At 40.7% G+C, this 19689-nt stretch overlaps 2 protein-coding genes across 4 annotated transcripts; one reads left to right on the top strand and one right to left on the bottom strand.

Moving 5' to 3' along the window:
• Window positions 1-1132: 1132 nt before the first annotated feature.
• On the top strand, window positions 1133-3915 carry LOC103718067 (protein VAPYRIN-like). The gene is made up of 2 exons (XM_008806718.4): window positions 1133-2259; window positions 3319-3915. Exons 1-2 carry the CDS (start codon window positions 1336-1338, stop codon window positions 3766-3768), a joined length of 1374 nt encoding a protein of 457 aa, XP_008804940.2. The 5' UTR covers window positions 1133-1335; the 3' UTR covers window positions 3769-3915.
• Window positions 3916-5244: 1329 nt separating this feature from the next.
• On the bottom strand, window positions 5245-19003 carry LOC103718056 (ubiquitin-activating enzyme E1 1-like). Of its 3 annotated transcripts, none has more exons than XM_008806708.4 (7): window positions 18750-18881; window positions 18221-18543; window positions 16447-16664; window positions 8574-9368; window positions 7596-8464; window positions 6732-7164; window positions 5245-6080 (listed from the first exon to the last, which is right to left on the bottom strand). In XM_008806708.4, the coding sequence occupies exons 2-7, from the start codon at window positions 18528-18530 to the stop codon at window positions 5484-5486; spliced, it is 3222 nt and encodes a 1073-aa protein (XP_008804930.2). In that variant the 5' UTR covers window positions 18531-18543; window positions 18750-18881; the 3' UTR covers window positions 5245-5483. The 3 variants fall into 3 exon arrangements, with proteins under 3 accessions (XP_008804930.2, XP_026664906.2, XP_038980882.1); XM_039124954.1 differs by having other exon boundaries at window positions 5269-6080; window positions 18221-18670; window positions 18750-19003; XM_026809105.2 differs by lacking the exon at window positions 18750-18881 and having other exon boundaries at window positions 18221-18670.
• Window positions 19004-19689: the final 686 nt, after the last annotated feature.

Raw genomic sequence — 19689 nt, 5'->3', positions numbered from 1 at the left:
GCCGGATAAAAAGATTGTCTTCTATTCACTTTACCACCCAAACAAAAAAAAAAAAAAAAAACTAACCACCATCTTCTAGTTATCTCCATGCAAACCTCATTCTGTTCATAAGCTCAACAAAATTTGGGTGCCCATTTTAGCCCCTCCTCTTTTTTTAAATAAAAAAAAGGGCTATAGTTTGGCATGCAACCATGACAAGGAAATGAATGAATTAATATGCGAATGATTAAGCAAGTATAAATTCTCGAGATCGAGTCCACTTTTGCCTTTCCTTTCATCTAAATTAAATACGAACTAAATAAGTTCTATTCATTCTATATGGTCGTACTTTTAGTGAGAGATACGGAGAGTTCACGCACATCACATCAAATTTAGATATAATAGAAGAATGATATTTTATATTAAAACTTATTATTGATAGTGACATCTAATTTTAATTCTATTCTTACGTGCAAGAGCTTCTAGGAACTTACTATTACAAAGAATTATTGCATACTAAAAATCAACCGTTAGGCAACGTATGATGCTATGTTAGGATGAAGTGACCATAGCAAAATATGGCATGCTATTCTATTTTGTGTGCCAACTAAACATTGTATAGCATATATTTGTTTTGAATTGGAAAAGAGTGCAGCCAATTTTTGGGTCCTACTAAGTTTATATCGCGAGAAAATGCCCTTAACTATCATGGCGGAGAAGAGTGAGGGATTAGATATCATAGCGCATATTTGCTAATTATATAATTGTAAGATTTTCTTGAGAACAAGCGAGGAATTTTGAATTTATTTTTTTGGGTAAGATTTGAACTCGAGACCTCTGCCCTCCAATTCTTTGGAGAAGAAATGCCAATTAATCGGTGGAATATTAAATTTTACAAGGTGATTTATAATAATTTTTTCTATACCACCACGTGCATTACAATGAACATGATTTTTTTTATATTAACAATGAATCTTGAATTTGAAATTCTGATCAAAATTTGCTATGAATCCAAATTGCCACAAAGGATTGGCTGCCAAGATGAATCCTGTCCTTTGTATAGTCCCCGTATCCGGAAAGATCTTTCCTTGTTCTTGCCGTTAATCTATAGACTGTTACCGAGGAGTTAACCGCAGAATATATTCGTTTCACTCGCTTGTCCTGTTACCTCCCTCTCTTTTCGGCCTCCCATCTAATCTTTTCCGATGCCAATTCCAGATCCACTCTCTTTCCTACAACCCGACAAAAATTCCTGACACTTGATTTGAGGTTCTGCTCCCACGATTCCTTTCCCAACACCATCTCTCACCCTCTCTCAATCTCTCTGGTTTGCGTTGGGTTTTTAGTTTTGGATGAATGGCGGCGGTGGGGAAGCTGGTGGAGGTGGCGGAGACGGAGGTGGTGATCGAGTTCAAGACGGGAGTGAAGTGCCGGTCGGACCTCCACCTCCAGTCGCTGCACCCGACGGCGGCCGTGACGTTCAAGGTGCAGACCTCGGCCCCCCACAAGTTCCACGTCAACCCCCCCAACGGCGTCCTACCCCCGCTCTCCTCCGCTGTCCTACAAGTCATTCTTCGCCCCCAGCCCCTCCCCCCTCCCTCCTTCCCCCGCTCCCCCTCCGATCGCTTCCTCATCAAAGCCTCCCTCTCCGCCTCCTTCGACGCCGCCCACGACACCCGCCTCAAGGTCGCCTACGTCGGGCCCTTCCTCCTCCGCCACGCCGCCGCCCTCGGCGACGCCGCCGCCGTCCGCCACCTCCTCCGCCGCCAGCCCTCCCTCCTCCCCCGTCTCCCCCCCGCCGACTCCGCGGCCCTCCTCCGCTCCGCCGACCCCTCCCTTCGCCCCCTCCTCCTCGACTCCGGCCTCCACCTCCCCCCCTCCCCCTCCTCCAAGCCTCTTAAAGAGAAGCCCAACGGGGAAGGCGAGGCGGCGGCGTCGACGCCGAGGGGGTGGACGGCAGTGCACGCGGCGGCCGCGGCAGGGGAGCACGAGGAGCTCTTGAGGGCGATAGAAGAGTGGGGAGTGGACGCGAGGGACGGGGAGGGGAGGACGGCGCTGCATGCGGCGGCCGGGAGGGGGCACGTGAGATGCGCGAGGGCGCTGGTGGAGAGGGGGGCCGAGAAGAACGCGAGGAGCGGGGACGGGCGGACGGCGTTGTACCGGGCGGCGGTGAACGGGGACGCGGAGATGGTGGCGGCGCTTCTGGAAATGCGGGCGGACGCGAGCATCGCCACCGCGCGGGGCCGGACACCGCTCGACGTCGCCCGAGACAAGGGACATGTGAGTACGACTCTTTCACCTGACACCGGTTATTTTTTTCGTGCGACAAGTTAACGGTCTACCAAATGGTAAAAAAGTAATCAAGCACTCTTAGCCTGCCCTCTTAACGACATTATACCAACATTATACGTTATGGATAGATACTTCTTTCTTTCCAAACGTTCTAAATGTTTCACATCAAACCACGTAGTTTTACCGTAAGAAACAATAAATCCTTATCGGTGGATATAATGCCCATAAACTTCTGCTTATAGAGGGCTTGCCATCCCGGCATGTAGCTTTTCACCGTTTCAACAGGTATTAACCGTGATTTTTCACAGTTATTTGTCCATCTGTCCGTCAATCAAACTAATTTCCACGGAAGGACATGCATTTAACCCCCTGTGCATTTTATATTTCTTATATCTACGGCATCAATTATTTCATCTTTCTGCGCTGGCACGAGAAATATTTTGTCAGTGCCCAGCCCCCGTAGAATTCTCTATTTAAAGGTGCTTACAAAAATCTGTATGTTCGTGGTGTCAAACTATGAATTTAAAATTCACTTATCATTTATATATCAGCAAGTTGCAGTTGTAGTGGATGTACAATTTATCCTAGAAAATGATCTCCTTTTCGCCAGTTGTTATGATGAGGTTGGAAACTCGGCATATTAGCTCTCCGAGAATCTCAAGTGGGACTAATATCTGCATTAGTTATTCTCAAAATTCCCTCCCTTTGTTTCCTTTCGTTTTGTTTTGTATGCGAAGCCCATTTACTATTCCTCCGCATCCGTACAAGCAAATCGAACCAGTAGCGTGTCGGATGAGTCCGAGATCTCTCTCTCTCTCTCTCTCTCTCCCGTTCAACCCGTTATCCCAACGGAAATGAAGAGCACTGCGGTGCTCTCTTCTGGCTTTCGGCAGCTATTCCACTCGAAAATTATTGGGTGGAGAATGTACGTCTAAATTGACCAAGGCCTTCAATTTACGTACGGTCTCTAGTACTACAAGTGCCCATAATTACATCTAAGAAGCAGTATTAGAAGTTGCTGACGCAGCAGTTCATGCTTCAACGCAGCTAGAGGTGGTGGAGATTCTGGAACGTGGGGAGATGGTCATGACAGCATCAAGGAGAGGAGACCTCGGGCGCCTCGAATCCTTGCTGAAGAAGCGCATCGGAGTCCATGGGCATGACCAGTATGGGATGACGGCACTTCACTCTGCTGCGATCAAGGGGCACCGGGACGTCGTGTCGCTGCTCATCGAGTTTGGCATGGAGATGGAGTGCCAGGACGTCGAAGGGCACACGCCGCTCCACCTAGCGGTGGAGGGCGGCCACCTGGAGACTGTGCAGCTGCTGATAGATATGGGAGCCAACATCGATGCCAAGACCAAGAGAGGGGCCACGCCTTACTTGATGGCAACGTCCATGGGCTACGATGCCATGTCACAGCTGCTGCTGAGTAGGGGAGCAACCTCTTCCTCATGCATAGCATCATCATCTTCTTCAGCAACCTCACGCAATTAATTAACGCACGTCATCCTACGGCCAGCAAATCTTTCTTTCTTGCTTGCTTTTATTTCTTTTGTTCATCCTGCAAACTAAACAAGATTCTCTAGCTAGTTTTTTGTAGAGTACATTCCAAAAGGATTAAACTTGTTTTCCACCATTCCAGCCAGTTATTTGGGTCCGCTTACCGAAGCTTACACCAAGACCTGCGGGCAGGTCATAGAATAGCAGATTCCCATTTGTGCACCAAGAATCAAGTGGAAGTTGGCAGAACTAACGCGAATTTGCCGGCTGGGTGGACAAGGAAATTATACAACCTGTAGGCTCAATTTATATAAATTATAAACTGAAAATTTAAAAATTTCGTGTAACTGGGAAGAAAAAGGGTGTTGGAAGATGAAACAAATCGCAACTCCAAGCGGGTCCTCTCATAACTTCGGATCGCTTGCGTCCAGGCGCAAGCGCGATGTAGCTGAAATCACGGCAGCATATTTACAAGCAATTGTGCAAGAATCTCGTCGTGACAAGCTGGCGCTTCCATACTCTCATGTATAAAACCAACAGCATATCACTGCAGACTCGGTACATAGTCAGCCACCCACCTTACATTGATTATGAATGCATTACCTGGTAAAATTCGTTAAATTGCCAACTTATCAGCAGATTCTCGGCACAATTCACCAACCACAGCATTTCTACCATTGCATCATCCGATTCAGACAAAACTCTACATCTCAACGAGCCTTTCAATCTGTATAACCTATTCGGCATTCAGATCGGAGTCAGACCCGTTTAACCAGTTTAATATTTAGATTGAGTTGAATCAAATTACATGTTTAATCCATTTTACCTATTTAAAATTTATTTAATATATTTAAAATCTGCTTAACCTATTTATATCCTATTTAACCTGAGTCGCTTAACCTATTTAATTTATTTAAATCCATTTAACCCATTAAAAACTCACTTATAACTTATTAAACCTAGATTCATCTGGTTAATAAACAAGTTATAGGGAACGAATCAAATTAATTAATTAATAAACAAATTAGGTTCTACAGGTTGGTTTGAACTTTTGACCCAACCCACATCTACCCTGACCCGCCCTAATCCAAGTGCTGCCCCTAATTTCAGGTGCCTCTGGTTTAACTCTAGTCGCATGATTGGATGATCAGAAATAATATAAAGCTCAACAGATTACATTTCTTTATGAGGAGAACATTTCAAATCCTTCCTCATAAATATTACGCCCATACATTGCACAACATTCAAATAGTTAGAATATACATTCAGGAAGAGCACACAAGCCTCGTAAAGACCAGTCTGAAACAAATGCAAGTGAAATAGTCTTACCATCATGAGAATCAATTTTGCAAGCATGTACGCAACTCATTTGGACACAAAAATATCATGCTGAAAACAAAACCAACAAATATTCATCCAACAAGATTGCATGATATATGCAACATCAAGCCACAAAAGCAGACATACAACTTGAAACAGGAAAGCAATTCTAAGTTTACTCTTCCAATGTTTAAAGTATATATTAACTCAGGCAAACAAGATTGCAGGGAATAGCAGAGATAAAGTTCTCATGCCTTGTTCTCGATACAACTGAAAGTCTTAAAGATAATGAGAATCATCCTCCATTTCTCCAAGTACATTACACTAAACAGACTAAGGAAAAATAGGATTTTAACATGTCAGGTTTCATTTGATCTGAAAGACTGAATTTACCGGAAGTAAATGGAAATTAGTGGAATATCAATGTCATTATCCTCATCATCCTCACAAGCCACCACGACATCCAGATGGCGCCTGTATGGTGGCACCTCCACTCTGGCAACCTCCTTTGCCACATCAACCACCTTCTTGTCCATCCGATCCTTGTGCCTAGGAAACATGCTATTGTAAAGCAAAGAAGTACCACAAGAGATGCTGTAGGCATTTAGACCTTTGTCTTCGAGCCACTGAAGGAGCTCCCTGAGTGTAAGATCACCTTTGATGATCCAGCGATCCCAGACTGTCCAGCTCATATCCCGATGTTTAATGGTCTTGGGTGGGACTGGCTCGGCCATAGAGAAGAGAGGGAGAGCAAGGTTAGCAAAAGTGTTTCGGTAGTCCTCCAGCTTATGCCCACCAGCAAGAACCTTGAAAAGCTCGAGGCAGACAAGACCAGTTGCCATGGCCGTGGAAGTGGCAATGGCTGGGATAATCCTCCCAGCAATGAACTTGGCCTTCAGCTTATCAACTTCAGGAATACTATAGTTCCGTGCACGCATGTTAGCAAGACCAGCTATGAAGTCCATATGGTAGTTTGTATCATCATCCTGAAAAATTCAGTAAATAAGAAAATCATTTACTTTGCAATTAAGAAGTTTCCAAGTGAAATAAAAGAATAATGTATCAGTTTTAAGAAACTAAATCGTGCATGGAAATCCAACACCATTCCCAGAATACAAATATGAATCTACAGAAAATGACTAAAAATTCATGAATGATGGGGACAAGTTAAAGTATTGTAACGGAAAGAGCATATAGAGATGCAATGACCAAACCTAGAAAGAAACCCAGTAGTCCCATATTTGCGAGTTAAAACAAAAGATTATAACTATAACCATTTGTAGCACCGTGAAAGCAAGGAGAAATTGCATGCAAATAAGAAAAACTAGACTTTGTAGCTAAAAGTTTGAAAGGGCGAGGTAACTTGATGGAGCTGGTTTATCATTTAAAAGACATGAAAATATCAACAAAACATTAATCATGAAAGTAAAGACTAGAGGCAGTCTAGAAAAGCTAAGCATTCGATTAAAATGAGAAAATTTTAAAGCTGATACTCAAAATGCAGTAACCAGTGCTGGAGAGACAACTATATGTGCGTTTCAACAAGTTCTGCAAGTTTTGACTACAAAATATGTGTGATTCTTGAGACGTGCTTCAAGAAAAAAATGTCATGCAGCTTTGTGAAAATAGAAAGCAACCTTCTCAAACTGAATTGGGTTCATCCGGAATCCAGGGGGCAGCTTCTTAGCGCACTCTTCCAACTTTGCAATGAGATCATTGATGACGGCAGCATCATCAATGGAGGCGGTGGACAGGCTAGTGGCTTTCTCATCCGTTACAATTTTAACTCCCATCTTGGGCTGAAAATCAGGGACTACAACCGCATCTACAGCATCAGCCAATTTCTTTGGGTTCTTGGCCCAGTCAGGAATGGGAATTCCAAATGTCTCCGCTCTTAATATAGCAGCAGCCACTACGAAGTGGAGGTGGCTGGGGTCGCTAGATGAGAACTGCAGTGGCCTCGGAAAACGTTTAGGAGCAGACCAGAATGGTGCACCTGTGCTGGTGGCTGAGTCCTCAGGGAAAGTAAATGTTAACTGCTTCACCCGATCAGAAAAGTAATCTTCAAACCTGAGAATTTTTTAAAAAATTCTAGACTTCGTGAAAGAAACAAAAAAACACATGAAGCAAAAGAAAAAGTTGCAAGCCTTGAATATGAGGAATAATGGGGATTTGAAAAACTTGTGGCACTGAGAGTTAGTGGGATCTACCTAAAATGTAAACAAGGAACCGGCCATTTTTAACCAAAAAAAGAGAAAAAATAGAATTAAAAAAAATAAATTAACGGCTCAAATCTGGTATGCATGTTATCAAGCCTTTAGGAAATAAAACTCATTAAGTGCCAAAATTTTCATAAAGACTTGTGGGTTCTTATAAAGAAGAAAAACATTATCTGCAGTTTGACATCATCATATAAAGACGAAAAATTGTGTCCGAAGGCATTCATTGCAAGATTGTAATATATGATAAAACATTCCATTAGAAAAGAATAGGAGCCTTACTTCAGTCGTGCCCAAGTGATGCAATCTTGGAATGTTTCACACCAATCACTGTCAAGGCATTCAAGAACACGTTCAAGTAGATCCCTCGCCTGGGCATCACCTGCATTTTTCATGGCAGAAGCGTATGCACTTGGGTTGGATAGGAAAGTATTGACTTCATTCGGTGTTTTCTCGAGCAAACCCTCAAACTCAGATCGGGCCCACGTTAGGCAGTGATCAATGTTATGAGGGAAAGAGTGAACTGTGCACATAGGAGCCTGTTTCTCAGGTGGATCTCTGGAGGCCCCATAATTCTCAGTCAAGTGAGGAATGACCATCTGTGTGTTACACTTGGCACCTAGAGTACCAGATTCCAGAAGTGGCTTTTGAAAATATAAGCACCTAGAGTCAATGTACATTCTTGCAGTCACATTGTCCAATGCATTAATAACAGCATCCAAGCTCTCCCAAAACGCATCATCAAACACATTTTCTGTCTCTGGGCTTGCTCTGTTTTGAAGAGCCTCAATATGGAGAGCTGGGTTGATTGCCATGGCAGCAGAAGCAGCTACAGTGGATTTAGCCTGCCCAATATTCCAATCACGGAAGAGAAATTGACGGCTGAGATTACTCTTTTCAATGACATCATCATCTGTTATGGTTAGCTTTCCTTTCTGGCTGCAACAAACTCCCATTAATGCTAGGTTCTTCAGAAATTCACATCCGAGAGCACCAGAACCCACCATGAATATTTTGGCCTCTTCAAGTTTCTTTTGAAATTTCGATCCAAACACAGAGATTTGAGCATCATAGCGGCAGTTCATTGGCTTTAGGTCACCAGGCTCCAGAGGTTCAGTAGGGAGGGATTCGACTGAATCGAAGTAAAAGAACTGCAAAGATTTGCATAGCATGTGTTAGGAAATAATTAAAAAACAAAAAATTGCATAGCATACAGGTGAACTTGCACAACAAAAGGATATAAGATGCCTGAAATTTCACCTGGAAAAGTGGATGGAATTTCCCAGAGCAAGCTTTAACAACTTCTTGCCCAACAATACCACCAAACATTGCGGCCATAGGATTCAAAATGGCCCTTGAACCATGGGAGAAATGGTGCAGAAGCTTCTTATCAATCTGTTCCAGCTTACCATCACCCGGGCTTTCATTGATACGGACAGCCAAAGCAATTAGCTTCTGAACATCATCCTCAGATCCAGCAACAGGAAATCGCCCCAAATCACACCTAAACTTATCCAATGCTTGAAAAGCCAAGTGCAGTAAAGGTGGGCGGTCAAATTTGGAGAAATCACTGAGAAGGAAATCCCCTGGATCCCTGAGAGTGTCTCTTAAAGATTTGAACTGGAGGACCTTGGGTTGCTTTACTTGTGTAACTATACCCCCCTTAGTATAAGCGCCAAACTGTGTCGTGTCTTCTTCGAGAGTAAATGAAAATGGTCTTGCATTCTTAACTTTTCTAGGCTTTCCGTCGTTTAGCTCTGTCATTCCCTGGACCTCAGAAAACACAACAAGATCCCCATCCTGGAACTCGAGCCGCTCATCATCAACACATGAAACAAGTGCAGGATTGTCATTGCTGATGGATGCAATAATACCTGTATGTGGTTCCTCTCCATCAACATCAAACACTGTAAACTCTGGTCCAAAATCACAAAATACACTCCCAAAAAGGCCTCGTACTTCAGATTTAATGAAGGCAATTGGAGGCAGCTGACTGCGACAGTAATCATCATACTCAATTGCTTTTTCCAAGCTAATATCAGTGAAAACCACTGCCTGCAAAACAAGCTCATGGGTGATTTATCCATGAAGTATAAATTCTGATGCAAAAATTCAGTAACAATACTAATTGAAAAAATGATGGCATGGTTGCTTTTTTTTTAAAAGGCCATAGAATGCCTTAATTCCGAACGACAGAATAATCATTACAATAGTTTAGTGATGGAAGGACTTCAATGACATTATCAAGCACAACTGATGGATATGGTATAAATATGAAGATAGATGCAACATATTTGCATCAATTTGCAGTTAATGTAACCAAGAGCCAGTTGACAGATTTATTCTTAAATAATGAGAAATGATTATAACTATTTAGTGCTAGCAGCCTATAATGGTGTTCATTTGTGGTCTGAGCAATCTAGTTAGTTATTCCAAAATATTGAAAAGATGATTATAACTATCTTCTTAGCAGTCTATAATGGTGTTCATTTGTGGTGTCTGCGCAATCCACCTAGCCCCAAGTCTCATGTTTGATACCGTCAAACTTGTGGATATGCATAAAATTTTGGACAATGATACGAAACAAATGTATTAAGCACAAACTCCAAACCGATTCAAATTTCCTAAACATGTTGACCAGAAAATTACTTCCACAAGAACCAAATATTAAAGGTGAAAGTAATCTGTCATATTAATTATTACCATTCATTTATAAATGCTACCAAATGATCAGAGTTCCTAAGCATATATAGGTGGTCACAAAAAGGATATGACGAGGCCAAAATAATAATAATAATAATGAAATGGATACCAACTGGATCAGATAGTTGTTTGAAGTGGAAAATACTTTCTCAAAAAATTTCCTGGCATTGATACTGAAAGATATAAACAAGGCAAAAATTAACGCATTATGTTTTTATCAAGACACCAAAAAGCACCATGACTCAATAACAAAATAACTAACCTTGTGAAAAACAATGGTTGCTAACATTTTCTAAGAACATAGGAAAGAGAAGAATAATTCTTAACATATTAAAAGGATGAGGACTGCATGTCAAGGATCCAGCTAGCACCATCTTTCGATAATCGCAACAAATATTTGGCCACTAGAAGCCTAGCATGAAGAATCTTGGTGTGCTCGGTCAGTTTGCTAAAGTGAACCAGATACCTACTGACAGGTTAAATATAAAAGTGCTATGCAGAACTTGAGAAACAGGGGGCAAGATAATGAAGCTATTCTCAGGACTAGGACAACTGTAACAAGTCCTGACTTCACACTTCGCGTCGCTTAAAAAGTGGATCTAATGGCCATCGATGATGGTCTAATGCAGCTAAAAAAAGGTTTGTCAACAAAATTTTGGTGATGATTGTACATTCAGGGATCACTCCAATATACAAAAGAGAAGGCAATTTAGCAGCCAGGTTAAATAACATTAAGCAAGAAAGAATGTTATATGAGAACTACAGGGTAGAGTGATGAGGAAAACATAAGGCAGATCACTGTATGAAATTCCTGAACTTAATCTATGGATTATTTAGGCATGAAATATTACCCAGAATGTAAATATAACACTAGACTATACAGCAGCAGCCTCAAATTAAAGTAAACATTTTAAAAAATGCAGTAAATATCCAAGCCAAAACATGATTACTTTTCCAAATCACTGAGTATATCACAAGGTAAACTCATGAAATACACAATTTCCATAGCAGAAAACTAGATATGAGGGAGCCTAGCTACAAGGTACATACATTGTCAATCTCTGACTAATTATGAACTGACTCAATTACATGATGCACTAGGATGCGATTTTTGAGCTCAATGATTGCCTATAACCTTATTCAGGTAATCTGAAAACAACATGAAAAAAGAAAGTTTTTTTTTTAAAAAAAAAAGATCCTAGGTTTCCAGCAGTTTGAAGATGACAAAACAAAGATATTTCTACCAGAAGTGCGAGCAGCATTATTTGCATATACTTTATTACCTCAATGTGTTGGTTCAACCAAACAATTAAATTCATTAGTCAACCATACAGTCAGCATAATGATTTGGCTCATATGCACCACATCAATAGAGCCCTCCAACATGTAGGCCCCATAAGCTGGCAGTAACTAATATTTGGTGTGACTGAGCATATGTAATGCCCATTCAATCACCACCGACAATATCAGACCCCCATGTAAAAGAATGGTGATAAATGGCATTAAGATTCTTATTGCTCAGGAGACATATTTGTCATGCATTTATAAACTTCAAAATATTTTTAAAAATATAACAAAGAACAGATCAATAAATATGGGAAACCTGATTACCGCCCAACACTTGAACCAATACCCAATTATTTTTCAGTCCACTACCAGGTATAGATATAGGGTTGTAAATTAGGTTTCAATTTATTTCCCGTCTAACACATGTACTATGAATCTGGGTCTAACCATGACTAAGTCCCTGCCAATACTACTGCTCCAATAAAACTCAGTCTCATGGTAACAAAGTATACCACCTTCTTAGTCTCTATCATGCATGCTCCCCATGATGACAGTACACGGTGCCCCTTGTTCTAACAAATTTGCAGTAATATAGAACATAGAATCGATAATAAACGTGTGTAATGTGTATATATAAACCAAGTAGCACATTCACAATTTGAACTATGGATCACAGGGTTCACTGACTTGTTAGATATTATAAAAATAATATGGCTCGACAATACCCCATCCAAATATTAGTGATGATCTGAAAGTAATGTATTTCTCATGCACATCAAGTCAATAAGTATGACCGATAGTAATTTGGGTCAACGATTCAAGCACAGACTCATTTTTCTTTTCTTTTTTTGGTGTGAGTTAATTTCTTTGGGATGCACATTGCGGGTGAGAGGGTTGGTGGGTTCTAGGTCACCCTAACCTAATCAATTGGAGTATACAACTTATGAAACAAATCAAATTTCAACCAACTCTAACTACCAACCTATAGGTTGCTGCAAATCCAATTTCAGACATGAGTTTTCCATACATCTGAACTAAGAAAGCTGGAATTTCAACACAAAACTGAACCAGGAGATATGACCCACAAAACTGATGACAAATGCGAAGATGAACCTGGAGATATGACACTAGCATTTAACTAGTGGACAGAAATCTAAAAGGCAAACAAAAGGATTTGAAGGGCTCTTGAATGATTGATCTGAGTTGTGAGGTCTATAACTGGATAACAGGATGTTTACATATCAATAGAATTGATTTGGATCAACACGAGGAACCAAAAAAAAAGAAAGAAAAGAAAATCAAAAGTAAAAGAAATTTATAAGATGCAGATAAGGAATGAAAGAATGGAGTCTAGCAACAGATCAGATAATTGTGATCCGTCTAACAGGCCAGCTGTTTCCATGGATATATTTAGCAGCCCCTGGTTTTAGGATGGTTATCACAACAACCTTTGGAACAAGGAAATGACTCAGGTATTGTTTTCCAACCAGCAGAGAAGGGAAACAAGGCTCTAACAGCAAGGAAGAAAGGGCACTGAAAACAGAAAAGGAAAAGGCCAAGAGGAAGGATAGAAAGGATCGCACAGCCTCTATCTGGAGAGTCTTGCACCTGGATTCCATCATAGAAGGAGAAAAAGAGAGAGAGAGAGAGAGAGAGAGAGAGAGAGAGCACCCTTATGCAGCAGCCCTTTTTTCATTGGTCTTAGCATAGGACACCAGCTACATTAAATAGGACTTTAATGAATTTTCATGACTAAAATGCCCCTCTACTCAAAAACTAATAACTGAATTAAAGATCCACAACCATATCAATTTAATGTGTGTATACAAGACCATATCAGTTAGGTACAGCTACAATATGGTTCCGAGCCCAACCATATCAACATGCAATAGCAGATGCATACTCATTCGGTATGATTCACTATTTTTTTATTTTCAATTTTTGATTTTTAAGATTTATAGATTTTTAAATTATGGTTTTAAGAGCATTTAATATTATTTTATTTTATATTGGTCCCAGGAGAATGTATGACTGCTTAGTACATGCAATTCTAATAACTAAATATAGACATAACTCGGTATTCAAATGCATATCGTTGTATGCCCTCGTTTTCATTGTCCATATCTTTCTTCCAATTGTGGCCTTCTTCTTGAACTCTTGCATTTGACTTTAGTCATCCTTCCCTTACTTTTCACTCTACTTTTTTGCCTTCATTTCATATATTTACATAGACTACATTATCTCGATACATAAATGGACATGATACCCAAAGGTCTAGTTATTGTCTTGCTCCAACCGTATCTCTCTCTAATTGTCACGGACCGGTTTAGAATTAGCAGCTACTAGAGAGGCATTGGTCTAACCAAATAGTCTAGAGTTTTCTTAAGCTTTAATTTTGTTTATGCAACCATTATTCTCATTAAGAGTTAAAACAATATAGAACTCAAGGTTCCTAAATGACAAAAGGCTACCGCTTAGGGGCATTTTGTTCTTCATGCTAATATGTGAGAGGTTGCCTTCTCCAATCACTGTTTACAAAAAGTGAATTTATTTGTTAATGGTTCAACTACGCAACACGAATTATTTTACTTAAGGGCATCACATAGCTTATGAAAAAGGTTATTAATGGTTGGCAAGATTTTTGTTCAAATATTAAATCTTGTGGTTGTGTGTATTCAACATCCCTCTTCTAGATGAACAAACAAGATCCTTTTTCCCCGTAAAAATCTACATGTCCTAGCTTTTGTCATTCTCTACAGAATTGCTGATTTTGATCAAGAGCATCTCACTTTTGATGCCTTTAAATTAATGAAAAGATTTAAAAAATTTATTACGAACCTAATCTTACGTAAAATATATGATGTTTTCCTCACAAAACCCACTCTTCCCTCTTGAAGAAAAGAGAGGAGAGTAGCGTCTTGTGGCCTTCCCTCTTTTTGGCCACGGGATGGCATGAACTGACCCGAACTATTCCAAACCGAGCAAAACCATCACCTAGCAGTTTAAACAAGTTCACAGGTTCTCAAACCGCAAGGCCAAACTGACCCGATTCCACACCGATTTAGATTGGTGCACCTCGAACTAGACGGTTCGGGTTGATCTGGTACTAATAGCAGAATTACATATAACTAAAGAAAAAAAATGAAAGACAATTGATGACTCGATCAATAATCAAAATTTGATCTAAAGATCCCCTAACATCAAAAATTAACCTCTTAATTGGGCAAATTACTACTCGCACCATAATTGTTCGTGCGAACATTACTTGTGAAATCATGTGTAAAATCTTCAATCTCTCAACATCTGCCATCTCCCTCTCCCTCATCAAAAGGCTAAATGATCCTCGATTCAAGACTCAATGAAATTAGGCTCACAGCACAACTTTGAATTAGATTCAAATGGGGCCACACTCAAGTCAACTTCTAGGATTTTTATATTCTGGTTGACTGAGCTTGACCATGTTTACTTGTTTCCTCACTAATACTGCCAAAATTTCTAATAAAATTTATATTATGCACATGGGAAGAAGCATCAATATTTTAATCATGGATTTGGCAATGATATGCCAAAGGCAATAGTTTCACAAGCCAAATATGACAATTATAATGATACTAGAAAGTAAAAACTTGTTTTCTTCAACAATTCAAAATGGAAATTGAATTACTTAAGAAAAATAAAAAGCATTTATACACTTCATGACATCATTTATGCATTAGGACTAGCAATTTTGGACTTGATGATTGAGGGGTTAAAAAAGGAATTTTCTCATAGCCTTAAGCATTAACATCCAATGCTATTCCAGCTACTTAGGGTCAACTTTACAAATCTTCATTCACCAAGCATTCCTATTTAGGAACATCTCTAATGTTATATCAAAAGTTAAACATAAAATGACGAAAAAATGTTACAAAAAAGCAAAAGAAAAGGAAAACTTATGAGCCAGCTAGAAATCCATAAGTAGTCCAAATATAACTAAATTAAAAGAAATATAACAACCTATATATCAGATCCTTCTCCATGATTTATCATTTGTAAGAAGAATGGTCATAATTATAATATAATGTTGGTAATTAAATAAATCTTATCAATTCAATTCCAATGGCTATAAATAACTCAAACAGATAATCTTCTTAGCAATTTAGGTCTATATTCTAAATAATCATCAAGTAATGGCGGCAGCACCAGCAGGTAGGAGTATCCACACTAGACGATCACATCAAAGATGGAAATCCTGTTGATTTCTCAAAATCCGTGGAGTCAAATGTTATAGTCATAAGAAGACTGCTCCAACCATCAAATGATTTTAGAAAGCATATTATTAGAAAAAAAGCAACTCCTGAATAGACTTTGAAATAACAATTTTAACTTGTCCATGACTAAAAAAAAAAAGACTAAGTGAAATACCTTGTAGCTCAATTGCCAAATATACACAAAATTGTAAATTTTACAGAATCTATCAGCAAATGAACAGGAGATGCACAAACACCATAAGCATCAAGACAACCTAGATGGTTGTAATCACTAAAACACAATTAGCATATCACCAACATCATGATTGAATTCCAAAAATAGGTAATTCTATCATATTATTATAATAAAAATCTAGTACACGTTCTATTGCTTCATATCAAGAGTCATTCCATATTTCGATGCCAATCCATAATAAACAGCTATTTTGGAGACCTAATTTATTTGCACCGACAATTGTAACCTGGATAAGGATGTCACATGATGCACAGATCAAAAAAGTCACCAGACGCATTCTGAAAATTCAGGTTCAGTTCCTTAGAAATATTCAACTAAACATCATGTGTAAGTACTTCTACACATACAGTCATAACCTAATAGCATTTCTATCTCTGTCATACCTCAGGCTTCAAAAAATTGCATAGGATGCTTCTGTTATATCCATTAAAATTTCTAGAGAGAATGTTTAGGCGGCACTGAAGTTTATGTAGGCAACAAATACAGGTTCCATATAGTAAAAGCAAGATGGCAGCATGGGTATGTGAACAAGAATGATCACTAAGATAATGCAGACCACAAAGTATCAGTTTCGTAGAAATTTGCCACCAATATAAAGTTATAACAGGGACCACAGCTAAAAATATATAAAGTGCTGTTTATTGCGAAAGAGACCAACCTGGAAATTAGAGAGATGCTCTTTGGACAAAGTTTCAGTTAGGGTAGAAATTATAACAGCATTGTTGAGCTCTTGCAGCTTCTGGACACAGGCAAGAGCACGGTTCTTACCAACATCGCCCTCAGAGAAGAAAAAGTTGCTGGATAAATCCCACATTTCTACATTCCCTTCATCATGCAAGGTCACAGATTTCACACCAGCAAGAACAAGATTCTTTGCTGCAGAAGAAAAATAATATTGGATGAAATCCAAGTCACCCCATTAAACATTGACCAACAGAAATCTAGACACAAACCGGCACAAATTTCACAACTGATACCTTGCTGCCATAGATATCATGATCTGGCTATCTTTACAAAATCCAAATTACAGAAAAGATAAAGAAAAGTTCCACAGGTTTGGTGCAAGCATCCATCTCAAAAACCAACAAAAAAGAAGCAGCATTTTAATAGAAGCTACATCTACGCAAAAATGGCACATATGGAAAGACAAATACCATATTATATAAATTGGTGAAATATATGAACATTCCATTAAGTAAAATATATTATGGAAAGAGAAAAACCATAATATAGAAATCAGTGAAATATGCGAGCATAAAATACATGAAATATAGCTTTAGTAAAGGAACAAGAAAACATTCCATTTACCATGGCCAGTTTCTTTGATGTGAAATCCTTAACTAATAATTTATTTCATAATATGTTGAAATTATGGAAAAGCGTATTGGATCCAAAAAATTTAGATTAAGTAAAACGAACATAGAATACATGAAATACACCTTGCTGCCATAAGTATCATCATCAACCAGAGTAACATTGATCGAATACCTCAACAAGATCAAAATTACAGAAAAGTTAAAGAAAAGGCCCGCTGCAAGGTTGGTGGAACCATCCCGAACCGTCCGGTTCGGAATATCCCGAGCCGTACCGGCGGCTTACCGGGACGGTTCCGGCAAAAAAACCGAAACGCCGTCACCGAAGGAGAAAGAGAAGAAAAGAGAGAGCGAACAGGGGAAGGAGTGAGAGGGAAAGGGAGAGGAACATCCCGAGCCGTACCGGCCTCCCTCCCTCCCCCGCTCGCTCTTTTTTTTTTCTCTCTCCCACAATCTCCTGTGTCGGTACAGGCCCGGCAGAGCACGACACGGGCCCGTACCGACTCGTATACCGAGCCCGCTAACAGCACAGCGGACCCTGGTCCATTGGTTTGGTGTAAGCACCCATCCCAAAAACCAACAGAAAAGAAGCAGCATCTAAAGAAGCTATATCCACGCAAAAATGGTGCATATGGAAAGATAAATACCATAATATAGAAATCATCGACCAGGTCAGTAATAATCTTAGAGAGCACGGAACGCTCATGATTCAACCTATACTCATGCAAATCAGCATCATGTAGTAGCAAATCTTAACATTCCTCCAACAAAAAAGAAATGATCAACCACACTGTTATACATCATGCCGTTATCATTGGAGCCCTAATTGGCAATAGCCCAAGAAGAAATATCCCAACAAAGAAAATATTGAACTAAAACCCGGAAATAAAGAAAAGGGTAAGGATAGCGTCCACATCAGAGGCTTTGCGGTCAGGCTAACAACCAAGAAATGAAGGTTGTTCTTAAAATAGAGAAGATCGACGGACAGTTATATTTATCACTAGAATAAAGAAACGGACTCTAGGCAAAACAAAGTTCACTAATTTCATCCCGAATCAGATCAATACCAAGAAAGAAAAGAAAAGAAAGAAGTAAATATCAAGAGATCCACAAATTTACCAATCTCCGCTCCAAGGCCGTTGAGCCCGGAGATGAGGACGTTGGAGGCGAAGAGCCGGCGCATCGTCTCCCTGCCGTACACGGCGAGCTGCCTGCTGTGGAGATCCTCGTCGATCTCCGGAGGGTTGCTCCCGTTGGCGTCGCACTCCATGTCCATGCCGTTGGCTGGCTCGCTGTGGTTGCTCTCCTCCGCTGCCGCTTCCGTAGAAGCCGAAGAGATCAAGCAGTCCGTCCTCGTCTTCTTCAGCAAGCTTGCGTCGGCGACCTGGTCTTCAACCTCGGCTTCCACAACTCTCTTTCTTGGAAGCATATAGAGCAGCGCGCTGCTCAAAACCCCCACAAAGCCCACTCCAAGGATCAGAAACAGCAAGAAACGACGAAAGAACAACAGATCGCGATCCGCCGCCAGAACCACCGACAGGATCCCGAGCAGAACCGGCACCAAAAGCCCTAACACTAACCCTAATCGTAACCCGATCGCCATCAAGAGAGCGAGAGGAGGAGGAGGAGGAGGAGATGGAGAACGTACCGAGGGGATCTTGCGGCGCGGCAAGAGCGATATCGGAGGAGGAGGAGATAAGGGGAATCAGAGGGCTCTCCTCTTCTTCGCCGTCGCACGGTTGATCTCCTTTTTTTTCCGTTTACTTTATGCTTTCCTTCCTGCGCTCAGCGATTTTGAGAGGAGGCGAGAAGGGGAGAGGGGAAGAGAGATGGGGGAGGGGTTGGGCTTTCGCGGAGGCCCTTGGATTAGCATCTGTACCCCTCCTCCCATATTTATAGAGAGAGCCGACGGATGGGATAGAAGGGTAGCATACAAGGCCTGTGATGTTGTCATAAAGCTCATTGAAGGCGTTGGGGAAAATACATGGGCTTGTCGCGCATTACAATTTTCGACGCTTTGTTTTTGAACGATATTATATAGCTAAGGTAATCGACCATTGTCCATGGCAGGTTCTGGAATGCGCTCAGTCATGGGGCGGCGACAGAAGGGAATTCGGTTCCGACTTTAATCGGGTGCCTTGTAGAAGGGGGAAAGAAACCAGGAAAGAGAAAACATTCCATTTACACTGGCCGGTTCATGTGATGTGAAACCCTTAACTAATAATTAATTTCAACAGACGGCTCTGGCCCAGCTCATGACGTTTAGTTGAGTCCACATCCAACCTCCTTCCTAGGCCTGAGCCCACTACATATCAGGTTTCAAGCTTTTGGGCCAGATCTCGGACCTCCGCTTCCTCATCCACGATGGTTTTTTCTCCGCCTCCTCCTTTCCAATGGCGAACAGGAGCGATCGACCGAGGAGGACAATGGAACGGGGCATAGGAGTTCGGCTTTATCGTGCCAAATGACGACGGCGAGGACCTCTTCGCTCACCATATCGATTAAGGCAGAGGGCTTTCGGACCCTTGCGGAGAGCACGGCCATGGAGTTCACCGTCGCCCAGGGTGACTGTGGTCGCACCATAGCTG

Source organism: Phoenix dactylifera, chromosome 3 (genome assembly GCF_009389715.1).
Source record: "Phoenix dactylifera cultivar Barhee BC4 chromosome 3, palm_55x_up_171113_PBpolish2nd_filt_p, whole genome shotgun sequence".
In the NCBI taxonomy this organism is placed as follows: Eukaryota; Viridiplantae; Streptophyta; class Magnoliopsida; order Arecales; family Arecaceae; genus Phoenix; species Phoenix dactylifera.
The sequence above is the reverse complement of the archived record's forward strand: the minus strand, read 5'-3'. Positions and strand labels throughout refer to the sequence as shown.